The 14363-nt window shown below is 39.9% G+C and overlaps 1 protein-coding gene across 1 annotated transcript; it reads right to left on the minus strand.

Moving 5' to 3' along the window:
• Positions 1-888: 888 nt before the first annotated feature.
• Positions 889-1754, minus strand: LOC143400196 (olfactory receptor 2L13-like). The gene is made up of 2 exons (XM_076857512.2): positions 1237-1754; positions 889-1108 (listed from the first exon to the last, which is right to left on the minus strand). Exons 1-2 carry the CDS (start codon positions 1752-1754, stop codon positions 889-891), a joined length of 738 nt encoding a protein of 245 aa, XP_076713627.2.
• Between the last annotated feature and the right edge of the window lie 12609 nt (positions 1755-14363).

Genomic DNA, 14363 nt, shown 5'->3' on the forward strand with positions numbered 1-14363 from the left:
AAATAGAAGCAACCATTAAAAGATTTCTAATAAAAATCCAGAAAAGATGAATTCTTAGCCAAGTTCTACCAGGCCTTTAAATTCTCCTCAAATTATTCTATGAAAGAGAAAGGAAGGGAAGACTGCAAAATTAATTCTATAAAGTCAGTGTCACCCTGATACCAAACAAAGTCACACCAAGGAAAGAAAAATTCAGGCCAATATAATTGATAAATACAGATGTAAAACTTTTTAATGAAATATTGACAATCTGCATTAAAAAACATTATAACAAGACAGTGTTACCATGAAAGTGTTTCATGTCCCTGGACTTTTATAAACTCAGGCCCCATGTTTCTCTGGGACACTTGATAAGTATAGGGTGGACACTGTTATGTGCTATAAGCTCAAAATTCATACAAAACCTTGACAAATTAGAATTAAAAAAAAAAAAAAACTATTGAAGAACATTCATAATGTTTCAAAATGATAACAATCTAATATCAGTATAAATATTGTTATGTATATTATAGTAATATAGGTGTAACATATAAAATATAAATAATGTATAATTAATGTCCACATTGCTAACATAACATAAATAATTATAATATTTCCTAACATAAATATCCATAATGATTGTGGATCTATATAATAACCAACATATTATTTAAATTAATTTTACTTTTAAATGAGTCACTATAAAATTTAATTTGCAGGCTGGGGATGTGGCTCAAGTGGTAGCGCGCTTGCCTGGTATGCGTGTGGCCCGGGTTCAATCCTCAGCACCACATAAAAAACAAAGATGTTGTGTCTGCCGAAAATGAAAAAAATAAATATTAAAAAAATTCTTTCTCTCTCTCTCAAAAAAAAATGTAATTTGCACAGGTGGCTTGCATTATCCTTCTATTAGTCAGCACTGCTCTGAAGTTTGCATGAAAAGAAGTGATGCAGAGAAGCAGGAACAGCCATGCTCACTTCTTCCTGGGGGAGAACATCCCACAAACTCTTCCCATGGCCCCCAAGGACCTCCTTGTTCCTCAGGCTGTAGATGATGGGATTGAGCATGGGGGTGAGGATGGTGTAGAAGACAGCCAGGTTCTTATCCTCTGCTGGGGAGTAGAGACTCCTGGGATGGAGATAAATACAGACAAAAGGAGCAGAGTAAAACATCACCACAGTTAAATGTGTGGAGCATGTGGTGAAGGCCTTTTTTCTTCCCTCTTTTGAGCGCATGTGGAAGACAGCAAAAAGAACCCGTCCATAGAGGCAGTGATCCCAAGGAAAGGGACAAGGAGAAACACAACTGTTCTCACAAACACCATGTACTCATAGACCCAGGTGTCCACACAGGCTAGGGGCAACATGGCTGGAATGTCACAGTAGAAGTGATTGATGACCCTGGACCTGCAGTAAGGAAAATGAAGGGCATAGACAGTGTGTGCCAGGGAGCTGATGGAGCCCAGTATCCAAGTTCCTATGATCATCTTCACACCAGTCCTTTTACTCATGCGGATGAGGTAGTGGAGAGGGTGGCAGATGGCCACAAAGCAGGCATAGGCCAGGATTAAACCTTCAGAACCAGCCATGGTCAGGAAAAAGAAGCTTTGCACACCACAGCCCAGGAAGGAGATGCTTTTCTGGCCAGAGAGGAAGTTGTACACCATTTTGGGGACCGTGGAGGAGAAGTACATCAGGTACATGAGGGAGAGCTGGCTGAGGAGAAAGTACATGGGGGTGTGGAGCTGGGGGTCCAAGAAGATGAGGGCAGTCATCCTTGAGTTCCCCAAACAGGCGAGAAAAAGCACAGAGATGATCAGGAGCAAGAGAAGTAGGCCAGTTTGGTTTTGAGGAAACAACCCCAGCAAAGTAAAATCATTTGATGTTTCATTCCATTTCTCCATAAAAATGCACTGCTTTAACTTTTTAAAAATGAAAATAAAAATAAAATTTGAGAGAAGTAAGTTTGTAATTAGAAGATTCCCTGATTACAATTTTTGAATTTTTCAAAATGTTTGAACACCGGTCTGTGCTCAGTCTGCCAGGCTAAGCAGTCGGGCCTGCCACTGAGCAGAAATGAGAACGCATTCATTGCTTATTGCTCCCACCTCTACCTTTTGTCTTTATGCTGAATCACAAAGCTCTTCCCCTTGTTCAGTGTTCCCTGTGTTATTATTTTGTCCACACATCTTCCTTTTCTATTACATTGTTCAAAGGGAAACAGTAAAACATTTCTCACTTACTCAGGTTCTACAAGAGGATCAGAAGGATGAACTGCTAAACATGATGTGCTGGACCTTCCTGCAGCAAAACTTACATGTCCTCCTTTTTTCTCTAATTGATCCCCAATGTCCAAGTCCACAGGGACAGGAGCCTTGGCCATTTCACCTGACTTTGCTGACTTGAAGATGAACTCAATTCAAACTTATAGCAAATTTCTTTTAACCTGCTCACCTTCACATCTCTTGCCTGCTGCCCAGAATTAGTTTCAGGAGGGAGCAACCCAGCTATTTCAGAACAGGATGGAGAACTGTCAGTGGTGTTAGGTAATGGTGACTAAAATCCCCTTCTTTTGTAAATTAGAGATCTAAGGAACAACCAGATGTAGGAATCACTTATGAGTCTTCTGTTGGATAATAGCTACATTAGTAGCAGCAGAGATTATTTTCTATAATATGCTTGTTTTCCAGGGGAACTTTTTGGAGAATGTGACTAAGTTAAATTAAGCTATGAAAAATATATTGTTCTATTTGGGCAGAGGTAGATATGGTTTTGTGATAATACTAACCTAGTTAGAAATTCTACTAACATGAAAATTTGATGTAGACAAATTATGATAAAATGAAGATTAAGATACAGGTAAACAAGTCTGTCCTACCAGATACACCACTGACTAGGAGACTGAGTTGGAATAAACACTTGAAATACAAGTTTCTTGACCAATAATTTAAACAAGAATAATTGGAAGGACATTCTGAGAAACAAGTGGAATGCCAAATATTTGCAGAGTATCTGTTGCAGGATAGACATGTGGATCTCTTATTACCTTATTGAATCCAGAGGCTGACAAAACAGAGATGTGTGCATTCAAGTTCTTTTGGATACTTTACTTTGACCTGGATCTCTTTTCATATCATGATATGACAATATTATTTAATGAAATTGTATTCAATAAATATTTGTAACTCATATCATGGAAATATAAAGAAGTATAAAAGTTTTAAAAAATGACTTCCAGTGACACTGCTACATCAATGTTCATAGCAGCACAATTCACTATAGCAAGACTGTGGAACCAACCTAGATGCCCTTCAATAGATGAATGGATAAAAAAAATGTGGCATTTATACACAATGAAGTATTACTCTGCATTAAAAAATGACAAAATCATAGAATTTGCAGGGAAATGGATGGCATTAGAGCAGATTATGCTAAGTGAAGCTAGCCAATCCCTAAAAAACAAATGCCAAATGTCTTCTTTGATATAAGGAAAGTAACTAAGAACAGAGTAGGGACAAAGAGCATGAGTAGAAGATTAACATTAAACAGGGATGAGAGGTGGGAGGGAAAGGGAGAGAGAAGGGAAATTACATGGAAATGGAAGGAGACCCTCAGGGTTATACAAAATTACATACAAGAGGAAGTGAGGGGAAAGGGAAAAATAATACAAGGGGGAGAAATGAATTACAGTAGAGGGGGTAGAGAGAGAAGAGCGGAGGGGAGGGGAGGGGAGGAGGGGTAGTAGAGGATAGGAAAGGCAGCAGAATACAACAGACACTAGTATGGCAATATGTAAATCAATGGATGTGTAACTGATGTGAGTCTGCAATCTGTATACGGGGTAAAAATGGGAGTTCATAACCCACTTGAATCAAAGTGTGAAGTATGATATATCAAGAACTATGTAATGTTTTGAACAACCAACAATAAAAATTTTAAAAAAATGACTTCCATTGTTTCAAATTTCAAGAGAGCCTATATTATAAATATAAAACTTTTTATTATTTTTGCTCATCTTATGCAAGTGCCTTCTGCCTCCCTCTTGTGCCAAGTGATGCTCCCTGTACCTGCCAGCAGAACTCCAGTCAAGCTAAGCCCACCTGCAGCCTGGGATCACAATCCACATGGAATAATAAAACATGGCTCGAAAAGTGTGCAAGCCATGATGACAGACCTTAGGTTGATTTTTTGAACACAAATATCATAGTGGTCATTTGAAACATGTATTGGTTAATTTGAATTGTCTATTTGATTGAATTAAAAGATGCCAAGGATTAAAAGATGTCAGTGAGGGTGTGTCAAGGAATGATTGGCATTTGGGTTAGCCAATTGAAATGGAGACTCTCCCTAAGCATGGGAAAGAATAAAAACTGGAAAAACAGGAAAGCAGCAGCAAATGCAAGCTCTATTTTTCTTGCATGTTTTCTAGATTGCTGCTGTGATCATCTGAGGATATCAGAATATCCCTTTTTCAATCTTCCAAAGCCATGCCCCAGAAGTTTTTGTTCTCGGACTAGATTAACATTGTTGGTACCTCCTGTTCTAGGGCTCAGCCCTTTGGACTGCACAGCTTCTGGTTTTTCCAGCTCTGCAGCCTGCAGAAAGCCATAATGGATTATCCAGCTTCTGGTTACATAAGCCAACCTACTAAGTCCTCCTGTTATAATTATACTTCCTGCAGATTCTGTTCTTCTAGAGAATACTGACTAATACATTAATTGGCACTGGAAGTATTGTAAGGATAAATTTTCTTAATTGGTTTTGTGGGTTTTGGAGAGGCTGTCTAAATTGGTTAGACCTAATGTTAATAAAGTCTCTCCTACTGGTACTAAAAAGAGCACTGATAATTCATGGCGTGAACTGTTTAAAGAGATTTGTAAAGTAACTACATTTGATACTACCAATTCACCACTTTTAAAAGCAAGATGTTTAGTGACTCTGTACATGAAAGCTTTGAACAATTCTGGAAAACTAAGAAATATGATGATGTTTATTGGTGGCTTCTGGTTTCATGGAAAAAAGTAACAAAGGAGAATGATGAGCTCAAAAATTTAGTTTCTAAGCTGCCATCACATATAATTGATCTAAAAGCTGCTAAGTGTATTCTGAAGGAGACTCTTCTCTCTTGTAGTCAAAGGGCTGAGGTTGCTCTAATTGTGCAATTGGCTGAATTAAGATGGATGTTTAACTCTGAGCCTCAGAAGGTGTCTACAGTTAAAGTGAGAGCTCTGTTTGGAAAAGGACGGGATCCTGCAAATTGGGATGGTGATGTATGGGAGGAGGCTAAAGTGGCTGGGGTCATTAAACTTCCATATTATAATGAATTTGTTTTGCCAGAAATCCTGAGTTCCCACCCTTAGCCACAACAGAGGAATCCCTATACACACCTTTGTGGCATTGGCTTCTTCACCCTGGCTGGAGGAAACTTATGGAAACAGTAAAAACCTTCTGTGACTCAGTTGCTCAGCATGAAGATGTTCATACTCCTTAGGACCTACCCTCACCACCCACGTTTGCGTCCCGGCCTATAGCTAGGTCTAAATTCAAGCGGATCTCTAGAATTGACATGTCTTGAAAATAGATCAATACCTTGCTGAATGTCACTCCTCAACCTTGGCTCAGGGTTGTCTTGTGTCATTACTTACTTGGCCTCTGTTGTCCAGGTCTGAGAAACACACTCATAAATAAAAGCAAATCATTGGCCTTAACCCCTAGGTGAAAGGAGACTGGACCCATGGCTTCTCTGCATCTCCATAGAGATCTCTAAGATGTGAAGATGAAGAGGTACATTTACTTGAAAAAGAGTCAAGTAGTTTACCCAGAAAGTGACTCATTTATTGCTGCCCTCTGGACATGGGTTAGCAAGGCAGTGAGATTTGAATGTGAAACCCTCAATATGGCTGCTGTGTTTTATCATGTTTCCTGAGGATGATGTTCAAAATGACAGTTGTAAACCTTTGGTTTCTGATAACGGAGATGATTCCACAGAAAGGCTGCCTCTGTCCTGGATTAGGACATAGTCCCCACAATGTTATTTTAATTTGTCTGTTTATCCAAGATTATTGATATGCTCTGTGAAAATACTTGGCACCTCTCAAGTCTGGAAAATCAGTGGCCTGTCTCCACCTGCTGCTCCTCTGACAAAGGCTAACTTGGACACAAAGCTCTGCAGCCATGTGATCCTGCAGAGCCAGGCAGGGGGCACCCTTCCCACATACTTCACATGACTTCTCCTGCAGTATTTCCTAATTCAAGGAGAAATGATGGAGTCTGAATCTCACTTATGCTTTCACTGCAAGTGAAGTAATAAAGTGGAACCTCCTTTCTCAACAGAAAAGTCTTAACAGAGTCTCTCGAGAAATCTTCACCGTGGCTGATTTTAGGACTCTCAGCAAATGAGTCTCTACAAAAGAGTTCAATGTAGATAAACTTCCTATTTTCATGTTGCCCTGTTTCCTTGGCCACTGGCTGGGAAGAAATCAGCACTCCAGATGCTGGTCACCCCATACTAGTTTTTCACAAACCCATGTATACAGTATAGTAGTTTGTAGAAATGTGCAAACAAGGCCTCTGATCTTGAGCTGGGCTTCACAGAGATGTCTATATTTTTAGCATAAGTTACCAAATGGACTCAATGGTAACAGCTGGAAGGAGGAAAGAAAGGGGAGAAGCAGCTCTCCCCTTCTTAGATGTTGTTCTTGAAGGGTTAACTTGCCCAAAACAGTAAAAAAACAAACTAACAAAAAAAAAGCTGCTTTTATGTGAATTTCTGCATACTGTGAACTTCTGAGTCCCTCTCCTTACATAGTGGGTATAAAATTCTAGAACTACCTGAGCTTGTGGTTCAGGGGATTCATTGATTACACCAAAAGCTGTGCCCTCCAAACCTGGTTGCAGCCAAATAAAACTGTTTCCTGCTATCTTCAGTGCCTTGCCTCATCTGTCCCTATAACAGGTACAGGACAACACCAAAGCTATAGATGACAGAGTTAATACCATGTTGAACTCTAGCATTAACTAATCATAAAAACTAAATGCTTTTCTCCCTCACCATAATAATAGGAGCTAGGAAGTGCTGTCACCAATGAGGGATAGGGACATCAGCTCTTTTCATAATCTTCCTGGAATCCAAGGGGGAGGCTGGGTGAAAACTGGCCAGCTTGTCTCCTCAGAGCTGGGGGGTTGATTGGAACTCTGTGGGTCACAACTTCATCCTTCTGCTGAGGAAGAGGGTGCAACTGACCTTATGTAAGGAGGGGGTTCTTCCACTTACAGAGCTATGACATGAAGGCCAGGAGACTTCAAGGAAGGCTTGGTTTCCATGAGGCTTCCCTCAGAACCCTAGGGCAGCCTCCTCGCCCCCACTGTCTAGTGTGCGCCTGCTCTCACCACTTGCTGGTGCCCACATGTGTGCCTGTCATGTGGAAAACATCCCATGCATCCAACCCACACAAGTGAAAGAGGCCATAAATCATTTACTTTGGGAAAACAGGAGGCATGGGACTGAAGCCATCCAGGTCATCTGATCTAGCCCAAGATATAAGACAGCCCTGGGAAGAATCTTGTCATTACTACTATTCTTTTTATTTTTAATATTTTACTTTTTACTTGTAGTTGGGCACAATATCTTTATTTTATTTATTTTTATGTGGTGCAGAGGATTGAACCCAGGGTCTCACATGTGCTAGGCGAGCACTCTACCACTGAGCTCCAACCCCAGCTCCAGTATTGTTCTTTTCTGTAGTGTGTGACAAAGTGTCCATCCACCAGTGACCCCAGATTTACCTAGACCAAGGCATCCTCCCCTAGGCACATTACCTTTCACTTTAAACATGGGCAAAAGAGGATGCTGAAAGAATTTCCTTGGATATTTGTCTAGACATGCATCCAGTATGGAAGGAATAGAACCTGAGGTGGGCAGAAGATTTTCAATCCTCTCTTTCCATTTCAAATTCCCCTCTAAAGGAACTCTTGTTTCTAGGCTGTTGGGCCTTCCCTTGCTGCCAGAAGACAGGCAAACATTACCCCCCAAGCCCTTTGTGGCTCTAATGACTGTGGAAAATATGGTCGCCCACTAGGGCAAAAGCACACCTCTGTGGGTCACAACTTCCTACTCAGACTCTCCTAGAGGGCCAGAGTTCCAACCTGCATGCACTCAAGCAGCCAGGAAGGAGATATGGGTCATACCTGGGACAAAGTTCCTCATCACATTTTCTCTTCTGGGCCCCAGGAGCTGATGAAATGTGGGGGTGGAGGACTTACACCAGTCTGGGATTGTCACTGTCCTGGAAATGGGTCTTGCAGTAGTCTGTTTAGAGCCCCAGATTACATCTGCAACCCAGGTGGCCTGGGATCCTGTCCCCAAAGAAGCAGAAGTAGTCTCCAGAACTCAACCTTCTCATGGGAGTAAGATGTGGCATGTCTGCCATTCTGTCATTGCTTCCCCACCCATTGTTCTCAAGGCATCCCATTCTTCTGTGTAGACATGAGGCCATATTTCCGGTCCCAAAGTCAGCTTGTGTTTTCAGTTGACCCTGGAATCATTCATCTTGGTAAAAATGTGAAAGGATGCTTCCATAATCCAGGGGAGGCCATGAAGGCTAATCATCTAATATTCTGTGGACACTGCCAGCTTTTGAGTCTACAGGACTCTGTGGAATAATTTAATTCTAAACTCTAATTGAACTCAAACTAAGGACTTTTTTATTTTATTATTAAAATAGTTTGCTTTGTTCCAGGTGTAGTGGTGATGACTATAATCTCAGCCACTCAGGAGGCTGAGGCAGGATGATCAAGAGTTCAAAGCCAGCCTCAGCAGAGGTGAGGGGCTAAGCAATTCAGTGAGACCCTGTTTCTAAATAAAATGCAGAAGAGGGCTGGAGATATGGAAAAGTTGTTGAATGTCCCTGAGTTCAGTCCCAGGCATTCCCCTTGCCAAAAAAAGCCCCCTGTTTCTTCTGATGATCAGAATCACAGCCTCTGGGACAGGAACTCATGTGCTGTTCCTTTGATAGAAAAAAAAATTTAAATACATTTTCTCTCAAAGTCATGTTATTATTGGATTGGCATTGGGGCAGAGGATGAAACATTCAGTAACACCTTAACTGCATGTTTTCATGACTCATAGCTGTTATCTATCAGCAAATTTTTGGTTTTGAAACAGTTTGCCTGATGTTAGGAGAAGTACTATAGCATAGCTTAATCATGCTGTGTGCTTGCATGGTGTATGATTCATATCCTTCTGTTTTCAAACTATATATTTGCATCCAGACAGTGACTCCTGTAGATAATATAGAATTTGACCTTGTTTTTATTCTGCCTGATGATCTCTAGCTTTAGATAGGATTCTTTAGTAATTTCACATTTCATTTTACTGTTGATGCAGTTAAAAAATTTATGTCTGCCTTTTTACATTCTTCTATTTTCTTATGTTGTTTTTATTCCTCTATTCCTCTTTACTGTGTGTGTTTGTGTTTTACCGGGGATTGAGCCCAGGGGTGCACTATAACTACATTGTCTGTCCCTTTTAAAGTTTTACTTTGAGAGAGGTGGAGGCCAAGATGCTGAGGCTGGCCTAGAATTTTTGATCCTACCAGCATGGTTTGTACCACCATATCAGGCTACAGCTCTATTTTGTTTTGTTTGCTAATGAAGAATGTCTTCAATGATTTGTTTTCAGTGTTTTTATGTATTGGTCTAGTGATAACTTATCATGTGTGAGAAATATGCTCACTTGTCCAACCCAAATAATTGCCTTTTTATAGACCTGGGCCTTCTGAGAAACTGAGGCAGAATAAAGATCCCCTTCAAATCTCAATTCTTGCAATCAAGTCAGAAAAATTTCAGACATGTCACCTGGTAATAGGCATGAGTTTATTGAAGGGATAGGAAAAGGGGAAGGGAACACTTTCAAGGGAGAATGTGGTTTCTCTCAGAGAGGAGAAGGACACTGTGCTTCTCCTGCACTCCAGTTTTATTGTGTTATGGGCCAGGCTCTATGGGCAGTGACCAAATAGGCTCCACTTTACCTGAGATTCCATATCATGTAAGAAATGCTTCTCCCATGGAAAAGCACCACCTCTGTACTCATTAATAGTTACCTAGCATAGCACACTTGGCAACACAACATAGCAATTCTTATACAATGTAAAATTGTTATTTTTTGTTCCATTTTTCTTGGGTAAGATACCTTGTCAGATTGATTGTCTGGACATTAGTAAACATTTTCTAATGTGTACTGTACTAGGATCATTTTGACCCACTTCCTTCTGCTCGCTTGCTGCTATGCCAACCTGGAAAGCCCCGTGGGAAATGCCAATGTACCCATTGCATCATCTTGCTAACTGCCCAATCCATCTTCTGTACCTCTGCTTGCAGCTATGTCAACCCAGATGTGATTTTTGCCTTTAAATATCCTAAAATGCTCAGGCTCAGGGCTGTTCTTTGCAGAGACAGTTATGGGTCCTGTGGGGTGCAGTTGCTGGTTGGCCAGCTAAATAAAAACTCCTCAATTTGTACAAATTGGTGTGTTTTCTAAGTGACTGGCCCCACAACAATTTGTATCCCAGAGAAGTTTCCATAGAGGCCTGTGCAGGTCCATACACTTGACTTTTGGCTGACTGTAGGGTGACATCAGATTTTCAAGTCGCCACTGTCATGGCAACTCTATGTCACCTTGGTCCATGCCGAGTGGTTTTAATTGGATTTCTTATAAAAAAAATTATCTTTATCTTCCAAAATCTTGCCTGTGAAAAGGGTCACAAAAGTCTCTCCCTGCAAAGTAATTTGGGTTCCTCTAAGGGTGTTTCCTGACTGTATTTCTTCTGCAGATAATAGGTGATTTGCTGAGGAATGTGACATCACCTGTCCACGTTGGCTGGGCAGGGTTTCAGGTAAATTGATTTTTGGCAAGGAAAGCATGTGGGGATCAGCACAGTGGGCCCATTTTATAGAATAATTCTCTTTACATTGTGTTCCCACTATTGACTTCAATCTTTACCCTAAAAGACTGAGACAAAGGTACAGAGAAAGCACAGCTTTACTGATGGTCTCACAAGATGGAATGTCTGGGGAAGCAGGCACACCCAGAGCCGTTATGATCAGCATTTTATCCTCAGGTGCACAAGGTCCCCTCTACCTAACCCAGTTTCTCATTGGCTAAGTAATATTGGGTGTTCATCTTCCGGATCATCACCTGGGTTCCACTGTCTCCCATTGGGTCATTTAAAGTAATGTGTTGCCAGACACAGTCACACATACTTGCAACCATAGGGTCTTGGGAGGCTAAAGCAGGAGGATTGCAATTTCAAGTCTCTGAAACTTAGTTATGTCCTAAGCAACTTAGCAAGACCCTGTCTCAAAATAAAATAAAACTAGAAAGAACTGAAAATTTGGCTCAGTGGTTAAGCCCCCTTTAGTTAAATCCCTGGTATCAAAAAAAATTATATTTATGTATTTAAAGAAATATACCATTAGTTGTCCTCACTTTCCTTTGTTACCTTGCAGCAGGAAAGTCTTTGTGTATTGAGTACATCTTGGCATGTACAGAGTTTTTACTTCTTCTAAACTAACAGATATTTCTATCTCTGTTGGTGAGGTTGATCCCTTCACCTACCTCCTGTGGTGGTGAAGGTGATCCCCCACTCACTGTCTTGACAGGGTCACAGTGAGAAAAAGTGCTGGCAAAGCCGCTCTCCCACTGTCTTGACAGGGTCACAGTGAGGATGAATGCTGGCAAAGCCGCGCTGGTTGGTGGGAAACCAAAACCATGAGACCCTTTTTTATGTAATTGGGACTTTTCATTTTCATGCTTATGTTCCTGACAGGAGGCATGAGCATGTTAAATACCAAACAAATTAAATTTCAGATGGCTGAAAAATAACAGGTATTTCATGCCTTGGAGGCTGTTCTACTACCCCTCAGCATATCAAGGACAAAGTAGAAGGCTGTTCTTCTATCTCAGTTCATTGAGGACAAATCTGACAATGGACAACAATCATCCTCTGAAAGGTCATGAGAATTTTAGGCACCACATTGATTATATCAACTAGAACCCAAGCCCGTATTTCCAGCCTCTTAGAAAACCTAATCATTGTGCTTATTTTACAAAGTTCACCACATGTAGTCTCATTTTTGATTAAGGAAAGTTATATTATACACTTAGGAAAGTTAAAACATATAAAGATATATTCTTCTCTTTTTATAAACCCTTTTTTACTTTACATAGGGATATATGATGAGCATAGTTAATATTGGTGGAAAGTGGATTGATGTTTAGAACTTACTTTCTATTGAGAAAGATTATAAAGATATGAGAACAAGTGCACCTTGACTGAGAAACAAAGAAACTCTTTGAGAAAGCAGCTCAACCAGTTTTATGAGAATAAATTTAGGAATTAATTAAAATAGCTTTATAAGATACAGTTTTAGAATAATGTTAGAAATATTATTTTATTTAGATTCTTAAGTTTAGAAATTCTTAAATTTTTAGTTGTATGGGTTTCTGATATGTTTTAAGAATAATTTATAAACTTTAGGATGTTTTAAGTATAAGATTTAAGGGGACTTTTTTAGATGGGAATTTTAGATTAGAAATAAAGTACAAGTGTACTTTAAACTTAAAGGTTAATGATTGGTTAGGAGACTGAGAGTCTGGTTACGTAGTTTGGCATTAATTAATAAGAAAATAGCATATCTTGTGGAAAATAGTAAATCTTGGGAAAATCTGAAAAATGTAAATTAGTGACGTATTTATTAATGATTATGTACTTTTAATAATTAAATAACTAAAGGTCATATCCTGGAAAAATGTAAATTAATGTTACATTTTTTGTACCCCCCAATCATGGTTAAGGACATGTCATGTCTTGGCAAAGTTTTAAATTATATAATCAATGACGTATTCTGAATCCATAATGATGAGAAAAATTGTAATAAAAGATGACCCAGAGAAAGCTGCATTAGAGTTCTCTCTCTGGAGATTGCTCCAATGGAATGACTCCTGTCTCATCTTTTTGACGACGCCACTCATCCTTCAGGACTCCCTGGACCCTGCTAGGGCAGGACCCCGGCACTGTGGGTCAAGTGTATTTCAGGTGCATGAACTCTGGATCTGCCACATGCAGAAGCTGTGGTGCTGTTTGGTAACCTCCAATTATGCTCTGTTTCCCATCAGGCTGCCTTTCCTACATTCCAATTTTACATTTAAGGGCTAAATACTATATTCTGGAAATTGATCTTTGGACTTTTTATTTCTCACACCATGTATATCTCATCAGAATCATCCACATATTCATTCTAACAATTCCAGATAAAGAGAAACATTATCCTACATAGCTCTATATTCCCCTACACATATAGCTGTATATCCCTTTTCTACATTCTGTTTTTGCATATTATTATTTTATATATCATACCTATAAAATTATAGATTGAACAGTAATTGGCTGGAATAGTTTTAGCATTATGTAAAACTATGTCTTTTGAGGACATTAAAGGGAGAGAAATGGTATAATTAGAATTTTTTTTCTTTTCTTTTTTTTTTTTTTTTGTTATGGGGGATTGAACTCAGGCGCACTGACCATGGAGCCACATCCTCAATGCTATTTTGTATTTTATTAAGAGATTGGTTCTCACTAAGTTGTTTAGTGCCTTCCTTTTTCTGATGCTGGCTTTGAACTAGCAATCCTCCTGCCTCAGCCTCTGAAGCCACTGGGATTACAGGAGTGTGCCACCATGCCCAGCCTAATCTTTTTTGTCATTTTCTTTATTTAATCAATAATAGATTGGAGTCACCATCTGGAGTTATATTCTAAAACCCATTACATATATGCTCCCTCCCACCTTCTTTGTACTACATAAAAAGGGGACTGGGGATGTGGCCCCTGCCATGGATTCAATCCCTAGAATAGGAGAGAGAAAAAAACAAAACAAAACAACAACAACAACAACAACAAAAACCACCTGGAATTCAGCTTTCAGCCCTGGACAGGTGTGTGGCTGCTTTTCCACACTTGTGGAGATATGATCTTTATACATTAGCTCCCCCACCCCCCCTTGTTCATGGGCGATTTTGTTAGGTAGCATGAATTAGGGCCAGTGTGCAGGATGTGGAAGACTTCACAAAGTCCAAGTTTACAGTAAAGAAAAAAACTTTATTTACTTTCCAGGAAGGGGTAGATACCACAGGCCTTATCTGCCCCAAGTATATTTTCATATGCAGGCTCTATGAGCAGAGCTGAGCAGGGTTTTTGTTTCTTTCTGGTTTGACTATCAGTTGAAACCCAGGAAGCTGAGAGCACTGGGTCAGCATCTGGGAGTATGTTGCTTTCCTGGCAGGAGCAGGTGGGCTTGTGGATTTTTTAAAAAAATGTAGGTGTCTTTGA

This window comes from Callospermophilus lateralis, chromosome 5 (genome assembly GCF_048772815.1).
Source record: "Callospermophilus lateralis isolate mCalLat2 chromosome 5, mCalLat2.hap1, whole genome shotgun sequence".
Lineage (NCBI taxonomy): Eukaryota > Metazoa > Chordata > Mammalia > Rodentia > Sciuridae > Callospermophilus > Callospermophilus lateralis.